We start from the raw sequence: 12,316 nt of genomic DNA on the forward strand, positions 1-12,316 counted from the left end.
CCAGGTCATGGTGTTTCGTACCTCTCCCCGTCAGCTGGGGTAGACTCCAGCTTACCCCCGACTCGAATAAGAACAAGCACAATAGACAATGTATGGATGGATACAGATTAATGACAGATCGGTGCTGGATAGCAAAGATGCAGTTCAAACTTTAGGACAATGGAGGGTGACATGGAAAATTTATGATAGTCACATTACATGTGCATGAGATAGAACCAGACGCCAAACCTTAGTGATTTCAACCTAGCAACTGGGACTAAGGTGGAATCAATGAAACATAGAATGTAAAAAATATGAAAAACAGAAACATAGTGAGTGGAAGAATGGTGTTTAATAGAACCGTTTTTAAAAAATGAGACAAGAACAATGATATAGATATTTATTTAAAGCTGCAATATGGAACTTTTTCCCCAAAAATAACTTTACAGTAAGCTTTTTATTTGACCATTTATGACTGAAATGCCTTCTAATTAGTAGATTAACACCTTAGCTGTTCACAATGGGTACTCCTGCAAGTCTCTGGCCAATAGCTTTCAGATGGAATCGGGTTAGAATATCCCGCGCCCTGTCTGCGGATGTGACGTAATGTGTGTGGTGTGTATGTGAAGAACGGTATGTGCAGTTTCATTTTTCATCAGCAGGCAGCAGTAGCGATTCGAAATGGAATATTCTACGTTCAGTAGCTTTAAATATCTGCTGACAACGCATTGTATACGGGAATTTGTCATTTGAGACATGTTATCTTATTTGAGCTCCAAAGCTGTATAGAATTCTTACTGTCTGGCAGATATTTAAGCAACTGATTGCAAACACACAATTGTTAGTTAAATGTGCTAAAAATAAAATAAAAAAACCTCCAACAAACATTGATTCAATAAAAGGGGTGAATGAACACAAGTCTGTTAATACTAGAAGAAAATAATGAGCATCTAACATTAACAATAAAATCGTAATCTAACTTCTTACTATTTGGATTGTGCCGCTTGGCATGCTAGGAAGTGGCCGCCATCTTGAAACAGCAGTCTCGCAAAGGTCCTGCCCTTCCACTTAATTGATTTCCATGGAAACCATAGCCATGAGCATGATTCAAAACATAGCTTGCTGAATCGTTAAGCGATCATGTGATTAGTTTTGTTGAAAACGGCAGAACAAAAAAAAAAATCAGTGTGCGTTGAAAATATTTCATACAAAAATCTTCACTTTTAAGGAAAGCTAAAAAAAATAGACACTAGCTGAATGCACGAGACCCACATGTATCGACTATTAATACATTATAATACATCTATTTTCAATATATAAATCTATATTACTATCCATCTATCCATTTTCTGTCGGTCGCGGGGGGTGCTGGAGTCTATCCCAGCAGGCTTCGGGCAGTAGGTGGGGTACACCCTCAACTGGTTCCCAGCCACTCCAGGTATATTACTATCTGTTATTAAATATATATAATAATACATACACATAAATATAGTATGACATAATTAAAAAATTGTTTTATTATATTTTTTATATTAATATTAAAAGCTTGATCCCCGTGTCCCCCAAAAATCCCATCTGCGCCCCTAAATCATTAGGTTAGTAAGACCAAAAATCAAGGGCTTTCTAATAAATAAAATAGCCCCCACCTATCGACCCAGCATGCCTTTCGTGGGGCAAACAGTCAGCGAGACGCAAGCAAATACTGAGGACCGCTCGTGTTGCTTACTACAAGTTACTTTGATTCATTCATTTGTTCATTCATTCCGGATTTTCACGAACCGCTTCACAATGGTGCACACGTGTGCCGTTCACGGGTACAAAATTGGGTGAACAAAGATTTGAAATGAAACTTCTCGACAGTATTCACATGCCGTCATTTGCCCCACATTGTGTATGGAGGACCAAAAGTGCCAAAATTAAATAAATTAATACACCATTAAATAATTAAATAAATGTGTCATTAATTAATTTAATGTTTCTTTTATTAATTAAATATGGAATTAAATCAATCAATGTGTTATTAAATGTGTCATTAATTAATAAAATGGCCTATGATTATTTGTAAACATATATATATAATTATTTCTCTATTTAATTAAATAATTTATGGTCACTGTGTTGCAGCGTTTCATGAATTAATTTTATCTGTCAAACTCACCCATCAAAGTTTGGTGGGCAGGTCCTAACACCTGATTGGCCACCCTGCTCATCAAGTCAAGGCAAATCCATGTCAGAATAATGAATTGATGCAGAGCGAGTAGCTAGTAAACACAATTCAATAGCCTGGGTGGCGCTATTGACCTCAATAGGTGCGCTACCATTAGATTCAGATTTACGCTCTCATGAGGTGCTTTTTGAGATGTGTTGAAATGGACGTCACTTTTTTTCTGCATTTCCTGTAGTCATGTGACCTCGCCTGGTAAAAGGAAGAAAAGGAAGTAGGAAGAACAGGGCGACTCGCTTTTGTGTCGGAATTGCTTCCTGAGGGGACAACAAGTCTTATTGAGCCAAGGCTGCCGCGGCTCCATACACGCATACTATTTATTGTCGTGACGTTGCATGAGGAGCCGTTAGCATGACGTGATCGCCTACAAGAACTGCGAGATCTCGCGAGAGCAAATCAAATCACTCTTCAATGGAAACACCTACAAGTCAAAACTGTACTTTTACGAAATAGTAGAAATATCGCTTTCATTTTGATGTTGGTTTTGCACAATAACAAGCCTCGATCACTCTATATCAGCAAATAAATCCATCACCTTAGCTGCCATGTTTCTAACCTCTTCAGGCCGAAGCAGTCGATTAGACAAGATTTGAGTGAATCAGCCCCGCTTACTAACTTTGACGGGCGAGTTTGACAGATAAAATAAATTAATTAAACGCTGCAACACAGGAACATGAAATAAAAATAACCAGAGATTCTTCACCTCAAAGTCACAAATGATAAATGCACATAGCAACCAATAAAATCCGACAGTACAGAAGACGCAAGAATGTCTGTGTTTTGAGAGCCATCCTACCTTAGAGCATACGTTTTCAAGTCCGGTGCGGGCAGTATCGGCAAATGTTTGTAATCCAATCAATTTCACTAACCAAACGTTTCAACGTGTACCGCTGCAAAGAGTGTTGAGCTAAATATTCCGCATACGTCTTGCTTACGCAAGTAACGTTAGAGGAAGCTGGGGGTGACATTCGTCAATAACAAAAGAACATTCGGTGTAAACTTAATGGGGTAGATGCCACAAACTTCCGACATCCAGGTTTTACACATCAGCGCAATTTCCGGCCACTATTGGCCACGTCCTAACCGCGCGCTCCCGCCCAGGGCGTCTCAGCTCTCTGAAATGCTTCGGACACTGAGACAGACACACTACTACACACTCACAGTTTCGCACCTATCGACGGGAACACGCAGTCGAGGGGCACAAAGGCGGAAGCGCAAGTACTGGGAAGCGGCCCACACATCGCAAACCGGAAACGGAAACAAATCTGATGTGTGAAAACCCGGAAGTCAAAAGTCCCGCCTCCTCCGTGGCATATACCCCATTGAAGCAAAGCTGACTTCACTGGAAAGTTGCCACAACATGATGGGCGGGCTCGCGATCCCGTGATGTCAGTGAATACAACATATAGAAAGGCATTAAATCAGTCTGACCAGTATGCTTGTCAAATTGTTAAGTCTTTTTGAGGCAGATGTACAGTTTGAGGTATTTTATATCACGGCCACTTTATTGAAATATCAATGTGCAGTCATTGGTTCAATTTAATTCATCGTTATCATGTGGAGTGCTTGTCTCCCAATTCAGAGTTTATGGGTTTCATCCCAGGCCCTTGTGACCATGTCCTTGACCATGATACCTTCTACAGTTTATGATTTAAGGTCAACAGTAGGTGAATGATTTGAGTGGAATTGAAGAGAAAGAACAAGTGACTAAATGGAGTAATTTTTCATAATTACATTTACGTTGGTTCAACTTAATAAGCTTGTAGAGTACAAAACAAATTATGTTTGTACTAAATTTAAGTACCCTATTCAATAGGGTTTGCCTAACAAATTGTTAACTCAATTTACTAAGTTACTATTAGTAAATAGTCAAATTAAATTAGCAAATAACACTTTTTACAGTTTATAATTAACACATTCAAACCCAAAAACGTGTAAATATGATTTTAATACCTTGCACTTCACTCCCAAAAACGTATTTATAAGGTTTTTTTAATTATTTTTTTTATGCAAGAGCAAACAGAAGGCTTTGGTGCAGCATGAGGAGGTGGCTCAAAGCAATTGTAGGTATTTCAAAAAGCAGCCAGCAGGAGGCAGCAGAGTATAAGAGATCAGCCACGGCTATGTTGCAGCAAACTCTTTTTGCCATTGTTTTTAACAGGAATGTGAATAATGATAAAACTTGACTATATTCTAATGCTAATTGTTGCAAAACGGAAAAAGATAGGAATATACTTTTTTTTCCTGATGAAAGAAGAGACTCTAATCTTTCTTTTGGTATGTGTTTTTTTTTTTGTATAGCAATGGAACACAATATTTTGTGGGACTTGCAAAATCTGTCAAAATCCAGTAAAACAGCCGGGAGCAAAGGGGGTGACTTCAGTGAAAATGGCTGGGAGTATTAAATGGCGTATTATCCCACAATGAAAATAAAGTTTGTTCAACTTAATTAAGCTCGAGAGTACAAAACAAATCAATTTGTTTGCTCTAAAATAATTGTGGCATTTACATATTGATGGCCTCAACACTATTGATGATGATTTCAAGGACAAAGGAACAAAGCACAAACTTTTGTGTCTGCATCATTGTACATCACGATACATCGTCCCATTTCCTTTATCTGTCATACATCAGCACTTCCTATGATGCGGTTTCTTGGCTTCAATGGGGTGCCAAAGTAAAAGCTTCACATATTGTAATCGGCAGGATCGCCGTGTTCTCTTGTACATTTTGCCGATGTCTATCGAGCTACATCAATTCATTGTGTGACTCATATGTCAGATGTATTTGGCTTATGTTAAACAATCTTGTCATGCATGAATATTTCTAAATAGTTGGTCATCTCTTGACAGGAAGTCCATCGTGAGCAATTATGTTCCGAAACAGCCTGAAGATGTTGCTGGGAAGCAAAAGCCGCAAGAACAATGGTGGTCAGTGTTACCATGTGTCATTATGAATCTTGTGAAACACATCTTACATTGTGTCGCACTCTTGACAGAAATGCAGTTAAGATACCAGCTGAAATTACAGCATGTGACTCTTTTTTTTCAAGCAATGAATCCTTATTGGGTGTAGATAATTGACAGCCTGAACTATGGGGTTCCCCGATCCAAAAGATTGTAATATCAGGAAATAATATTATGCTATATTATTATATAATAACAATCAATTAAAAATGGGTGATGGCTTTAATATATGCTAATGAAGTAATTTTCTAGGGATTTAAAGTTTTAAATGTGTCCCAAAGGTGTCAAACCCCTGCGAAGAAGATTGGCCAATCATAGCCATCCATCATTTTATGTCACCTGTGAACACCTGACACACTTTTTCCTTGACTTATGCAGGTATAAAATTTATAACAACAAAATACAGGAACACTCAATTATATAATATGATTATTATGGTCGCCATATACAGTGGATCCTTGCGGGTTAGGGACTGCATAACAAATAGTGAAAATCCACGTATAATTGACACCCAGTGAAAAACATTGGAAATAGATGACACATTTTTAAACTCACCAAATAATTTTAAAAATCACATATAAAGAAAAATATAAGTAAATAGAGGAACTTGAACCGAACCATAAATTTAGAAGCATGGTACATACAAAACCCTAACGTTTGGCGTTACAATTTTGTGGTTGGTTTCATCATAATACCATATACGTGCAAGATATATATATATATTTTTTTAACAAATCTTGCAGAATAACTTTCATTCAAAACCTAATAATTGAAACAATGTTAAACACTAATATTTATCCATTCCGAGGATATGTGACATGCCCTATTTGAATGTTGATTTTATTTTGCCAGGTGGGAGCAGCATTGAGTCCACAAGCTCAGAGATGAGACTGACAGAAGGATTTACTCGTTCCCTCCCTTCCTCTCCACTTAACATTCGTCAGGCCAAAAGAACAACTGGTAAGTCTTTCTTTTTCCCGAGAGAGGTCAAGCAGCCAAACGCATTCATGACTTAATGCTAGGAAGGGGCTGTGTATCAGCCCATCCATTTTCTATATTGCCCATCATGTTCATGGCCATAGGGGGGCTGTAGCCTACCCCGGATGATTAAGGGTGAGAAGCGGTGTACACCCTTGACGGATCACCAGTTCGCATTCACATTGACACTTACAATTTAAATTCTTGCATTCATCCAACGTGTTTTTAGACGGTCAGAGCAAGGCAGATTAACAAAGCCTACCATTGTGATGCCCCTAAGGATGGACATGAGAAAAACATCCTTTAGTTCCTTTAGTCGACTGGAAAATATATGATACAGGAAGCAAGTAAAAAAAATAAAAAATAATCTAATTGTCAGCAAACACGAATGACATTTTCAGAATTTTGATAGATTCACCTTACTTACGTGGGCAGCAAAGCTCAGATGGAAAAGTGTTTGTCTCACAAGCCGAAAGTTGTGGTTGGTTCGATCCGCAGCCCTTGTGAGCATGTCGACGTGACCTTGAGCAAGACACTGAACCTTCAGCTGCTCCTGATGCTGAGTCATCAGGAGGTGAACAAGGACAGCAGTAAATGCAATGCAAGCAAAATACCATTTATGGTTGGTTAGCAACTCTCTGTAAACATGATCAAATGTATTTCAAATCAACAGCCGTCCTGTTTCCCATGTGTGTCTTCTCATCCCACCCATGTGATATAGTACAGTAGTAGCCAAATGAATGTGTTTGAATAGTTGCGTAATTATCATTTGTCTCAACTTGAGAAGGGTACAATTGACTGTGGGTGGCGAAAGCTTACCTGAGCTCAATTGAAGCACTTTCCCACCTCTTCTTTTGCAATCAGTCTGGCAGTTTCAGCTGCTTTCTATCATACTAGTACAACCTAGTTAGTGGATTAGACAACTGCAATTAGTTAATTAGTCTTTTTAGTTCTAAGGTCCTTGATTCTGACTAGTGTTACGAGTGATAATTTTTGCCTGAACAAACTACACTGCAAAAAAACCGTCTCCTTAATATTAGATCAAATACACTTGTTTTTAGTGTAAATTTACTAGAAACAAGTGAAATTATCTGCCAGTGCAGTAATATAATTTTACTAACTTAGATTTCTTGGAAAAAAAGTGTAGATCTATGTTAATCTTAAAATAAGCTTAATACACTTATTCTAGGCAACAAAACCGTCAATTCAATCTTAAAAGAAGCCATAAACACTTAAATGGCCTAATTTCAAGTAAATTAAATCTTTAAAAAAGCTTAAAACACAAATTCTAAGATACAAAAACAATTAGTTAAATCTTAAAATAAGCCCAAAAGACTCATATTAAAGAGTAAATGGATTTTATTGTTGCTTAGAATAAGCTGAAAACACCTATTCTAAGCATCAATTCAAGGGAAGCATTCTTTTTTTTTTTTATACATATAATCACGGGATTGAACCTACAACCTCAAAGTTTGAGGTTAGACACTAGACCACTGAGCTGCTACTAGATTTCCTGGAAAGAGGAAAAATTAGCTTAGTAAATATATAACGAACGAACATTTTTTACAAGAAAATGTTTACAATAAAATGCTGTATTGCAATTTTGGTTTATTGTTTTCACACTTTTATTTTTATATATAGTATATTACTAGATTCTGCAAAATCTTAAAATAATAAAATTCAACTTCTGAAACCCAAGTTCAAGGCCTTTGATGTTGTTTCGTCATGTTAAAATGTGGAAAATGTTTGTTTTAAGTATCACAGTACGTAAGACGGGCTGTTAACACTCAAGGACTGCTCAAATAAGATACTTAAGTTATAAGTTTATTAAAATAAGCAGAATGATCTTGTCTGACAATCTTATTTTAAGTAAAAAAAAATAACTTGTCAGAGCAAAATAAGCAAATTTAGGTTAAATTTAAGAAATTATATCTTACTTAAAGGTCTCATATTATTAAACTTTTCAACATACTAAAATAATTCTCAAATGTGTAAAAGACATGTCCGTGACATGCATTCGTCAAAATTTACTTAGAATCTAATATTTTATCTGTCCCTAAATCAGCCAAAAAACTGTTTTAGGGGTGTGTCACTGCACCAGACCACGCCTAGGCCATACCCTTCTCCCTCGAAGTGGCAGTGATTTCGTGGTAGCCATGTGCTAATGTTGTGAATGGAAACGAATGGCCAAGGGAGCAGAAGAAAAGAAAAATACAGACATGTCTTTTACACATTTGAGAACTATTTTAATATGCGGAAAAGTGGCATAACGTTTTACCATAAGAAAAAGTAGCATAACGTTACTATAGAGACTATGTTGTAGCGTTAGTTTATGATTGTTTAGACAATGGTTATTTTAGCGTAAAAGCAAATCTCCCGCAAACGTTATTTTGCCGTGAATGTCTCCGATTTGCCGTGAATGCTTGTAGACATTTACAAGCGGTTATGAATAACACAAATGTGCACATTTAGGCCACTTAGCGGCTGGTTAGCATCACCAAATACAACTAGGTGGCGAGTTGCCAGTCACGGCAAATTAACCACCGCGGATTGTATCTTGACAAAACAATACGCAACTGCGTCCAACCACCGTCTGCTTTATCATCTCTGACCTCTTGTAACCAAACAACCTCCACACGACAAATGTAGCTCCCACTTTAGGCACTAAAAGTACACCAGTAATATGTTAGAAGGTGCACATCTCTTATTAGAAAGGCTAGGAAGGAAGGCTAAATCAAAAATGTTAAACTTACACCATTCCCGTTTGCAGTCGTGTCACACTGTTGTGACCGATCCATTATGTTTAAACGTGTTGCAAATCTGGCTCTGAACAGGCTTTCACTAACAAAACAGTCCTTTGAGAAATGATGTCGGTACACGTCCTTCAAAATTAAAATTAATCCACTGTCTTCTCAAAGACTTGGGATGAAGGAAGCAACCACTTTTTCCTGATCAATATTTCCCTTTTCCACGGAGCATTTGCGAGCAGGGAGAGAAAACGAAAGGCGCAGCCAGCTTCTCAAATTTCAGTGGGCGTGACAAACCTTTACCAGAGGTGGTGCCACTAACCCGAGGGGGCTGGGTCGAGTGCACTTCCGTGTCTTTTTGACGTCACTAAGTCACGGAAGTTTAATCTGCCCGTTTGAAGCACACGTTTTGGAAAAGAGGAGAAAGCTAAAGAAGTCGCGGACTGACTTTTTTCATACCTGGTTGGATTGTAGACAGGCCGGGGATGCATATTATTGATAGAAAACCCCACTAAAGTGCATTTCATACTATAGGACCTTTAAGATTTAATTTTTTTGTAAATGACATGTCAAATCGGTAAAATTACAGAATGAACAATCCTGAGCTCTTAAAAAAAAAAAAAGATTTCAGTTTTTTCAGTGTAATGAACATTTGGCATAAACTTTGATAAGTGTATCATTTGAGTCATGTATAGTATTAGATGCCACCTAATGTTAACGAAATAGCATCTGATATTTGATGTCAGACTAAATAAAAGGTGTTTTTGCCATAAAAACTCAAATGCTAGCGCAAGCACAGCTGCCTTTAGATGAGGTTGAACTTTCCAGAGCACCCTCCCCTTTCCTATCTGTGTCTGTCTTGACTCACATCCATCTGTGTGCCTTTAGTATTTTGTCTGGCAAAAGGGGGTGGTTTGAGCTTTGACCCCTCATTTTCCTCAGTGAGAGATAAAACACAGAAATGTAAGCCACCCCTTGTCATCCTCTCCTGCTTCTGCTCCCCTTCCTCCTCCGTATGGTTGATTTGACACACTTCCACTAAACATTCCAACGTGCAGGATCAGGCTTTGTTAAAACAGGGACAGCAGAAAAGCACTTCTATTCATTTCTAGTGTTCATACCTCTAATCATTCGTTATTCAACTCACCGAACCTTTCACATAGCAACAGAATTGATTTGGAGTGTGAAATTGAAAGTGATTTTTGCTGAAACCTCTGAAAAGCAAATGGACACTTAACACACACTAGTGCATTGTGTTGCTGTCAGTTCTCGGGTTGGGTAATCTGTGAACCTTAAAAGCTGCTGTTAGCCTGCATTCTTTTACAGAGGGTCAACCAATCCAAAATCTTAAAGAAAAGCATGCATGAAGTAGTGATAAAACCCAGAAATCCAGTGTTTGTGTAGTGCATGAGAATCCACCTTTTTGTGATCTTTCAAAAAAGGACAAAAATAAACGTTAGATGCAATGACACAAAGTCATTGTGTTGTTTCAGGTTGGCAACTTTGGTTAATCGTTTCGATACTTAAAGAAATATTAAGAATTTGTCCAAATACTGAGAATTTCAACAGTAAATATTATTTGATTTCTGTTGTCCCCCTTGAAAGCATGTAAAGAGACAGAATGAGCAAACTGTTTATTTGCGCACAGATCATCAGTTTATATAGGAAAAGCGGACGTGAAAGAAGTCCGAAAGCGGACATAAATGAGGCAATGGTCCACACAGATAATCATTTTATATACAGGAAACTTGAGCGTGAAAGTGGTCCGAATGCAAACGTTAATGAGGCAAGGGTCCTGGAGCGATCTTATTGTTCAGCTCTCCGGATTGCCAATAGGTTCGCGCTTGACTTCCGGGATGCTGTTTGCAGAAGTTTTTGTGCGGAAACACAAATCATGTTGGGAAAAGTTGCTCTGCTGATCTGATTGAGTTCACCGGATTGTCTATGATAGATCGATAAGACAATCAGGCGGGCGGGTAGGGTGTCCAGCAAAGCATCTTGAGATGGCACACCTGTGAGGTGGGATGGATTATCTTGGCAAAGGAGCAGTGCTCACTATCACAGATTTAGACTGGTTTGTGAACAATATTTGAGAGAAATGGTGATAATGTGTATGTGGAAGAAACTCTAGATCTTTGAGTTTATCTCATAATTTTTTTTAGCAAAAACAAAAGTATTGTGTTTATATTTTTGTTGAGTAGATATCTTCCGCAAGTATAGTTTTTCAGTTCCATATACACGTACTTTACATGTGTCGATCTTCTGCGTCAACTCCAGCGCGTCCGTTTATGCTTCTGCTAGGTAGACCGTACGCCTCTGCTGCTCTGAAAACACCAAAGAAAGGAAACTCCACCCATGCACAAAGTTTGATAGCGCTTTGCGCTAGACTTGCACTGGGCACGGAAAATAAGGCCTGTGTCTCTAGAACTGCGTACTACATAGATTTAAGTCTTTACACACTTTTAAGGAATTATGTACATGTCTGTATTCTCTTTATAGAGTTGAGATTTATTTTTTGAGAGTTTGTGGATCATTACTGACTACGTTTACATGCAGGCAATAACCCTTTAAAACGGGAATATTGGCAATATTCGGGTTTTGTAAGGCCATGTAAACAGGTGCAATAACCCGAATATGCTCTTTTTTTAAAACCCGATTAAGACCCCTGGGTTACTCCTTTCATAACTGGAATTCTTGCTCATATAAACACATTCGGAATACCTCGATCGATCGGGGCAATGTTTTTTGCTCTGTGTATGCTCGCTATTTTCTTCTTCGTCTTCTTTTCTTCTTCATTGCTTATTTGATTCGCGAGGAATCTTGGTCTATGTAGTCACAACTTGTATGCGCAGCTCCGTCCTACTTGCTAAAGGAGCCTCCCTTGAATGCATTGATTTCTCCGCTGCGGTGTCAACGTTATTTTATGTCTCTACAGCGAAAAATACAGTTTGTGCTCATATACACATACAGTAAATACAAGTATATAAGTCTGTGCTTCTGGTGTGTACCCCCCGGAAATACTCAAGCCGGTGTCAACAAACATGACGCTCCCTGCAAATAACTACATTTCTGGAGCGAGGAGGAAACCAACTACTTTATTTAACGTGGTGAGTGACATAAATGTCTTTTATTGAACGTATAGTAAGTTAAAAGTGGAAATTACGTTATTTCCGTAATTGCGTTGTCCGCGCGTCGCGGTCCGAACGGGTTATTCCAATCGAGCACAAATGAGCATGTAAACAGGAGTAGCTTTTTCTGCCATGCGTGTAAACGTGTTACCTCGATTGTTTCAGAAACCGTAATTCTGACCTTAACCCGAATATTGATTAAATGTAGACGTAGATAGACCACAAAATAGGATGGAGGATGTCTTGTATTGTTTTCTAAATGTGTTAAAGCCTTTATGTGGGAGTTACAGAAAT

General features: G+C 38.1%; 1 protein-coding gene across 1 annotated transcript in view; it reads left to right on the top strand.

The window, feature by feature from the left end:
• Positions 1 to 12,316, top strand: part of tanc2a (tetratricopeptide repeat, ankyrin repeat and coiled-coil containing 2a) — a 65,033-nt gene that overhangs the window by 22,106 nt on the left and 30,611 nt on the right. The window contains exons 2-3 of the mRNA XM_086069632.1: positions 5,056 to 5,133; positions 6,022 to 6,129. Of these exons, the coding sequence (XP_085925758.1) occupies positions 5,076 to 5,133; positions 6,022 to 6,129 (166 nt within the window). The 5' untranslated portion in view covers positions 5,056 to 5,075. The remainder of the gene's footprint in view (positions 1 to 5,055; positions 5,134 to 6,021; positions 6,130 to 12,316) is intronic.

Source organism: Leptonotus elevatus, chromosome 1, assembly GCF_054856555.1.
Source record: "Leptonotus elevatus isolate MCC_2025b chromosome 1, RoL_Lele_1.0, whole genome shotgun sequence".
In the NCBI taxonomy this organism is placed as follows: Eukaryota; Metazoa; Chordata; class Actinopteri; order Syngnathiformes; family Syngnathidae; genus Leptonotus; species Leptonotus elevatus.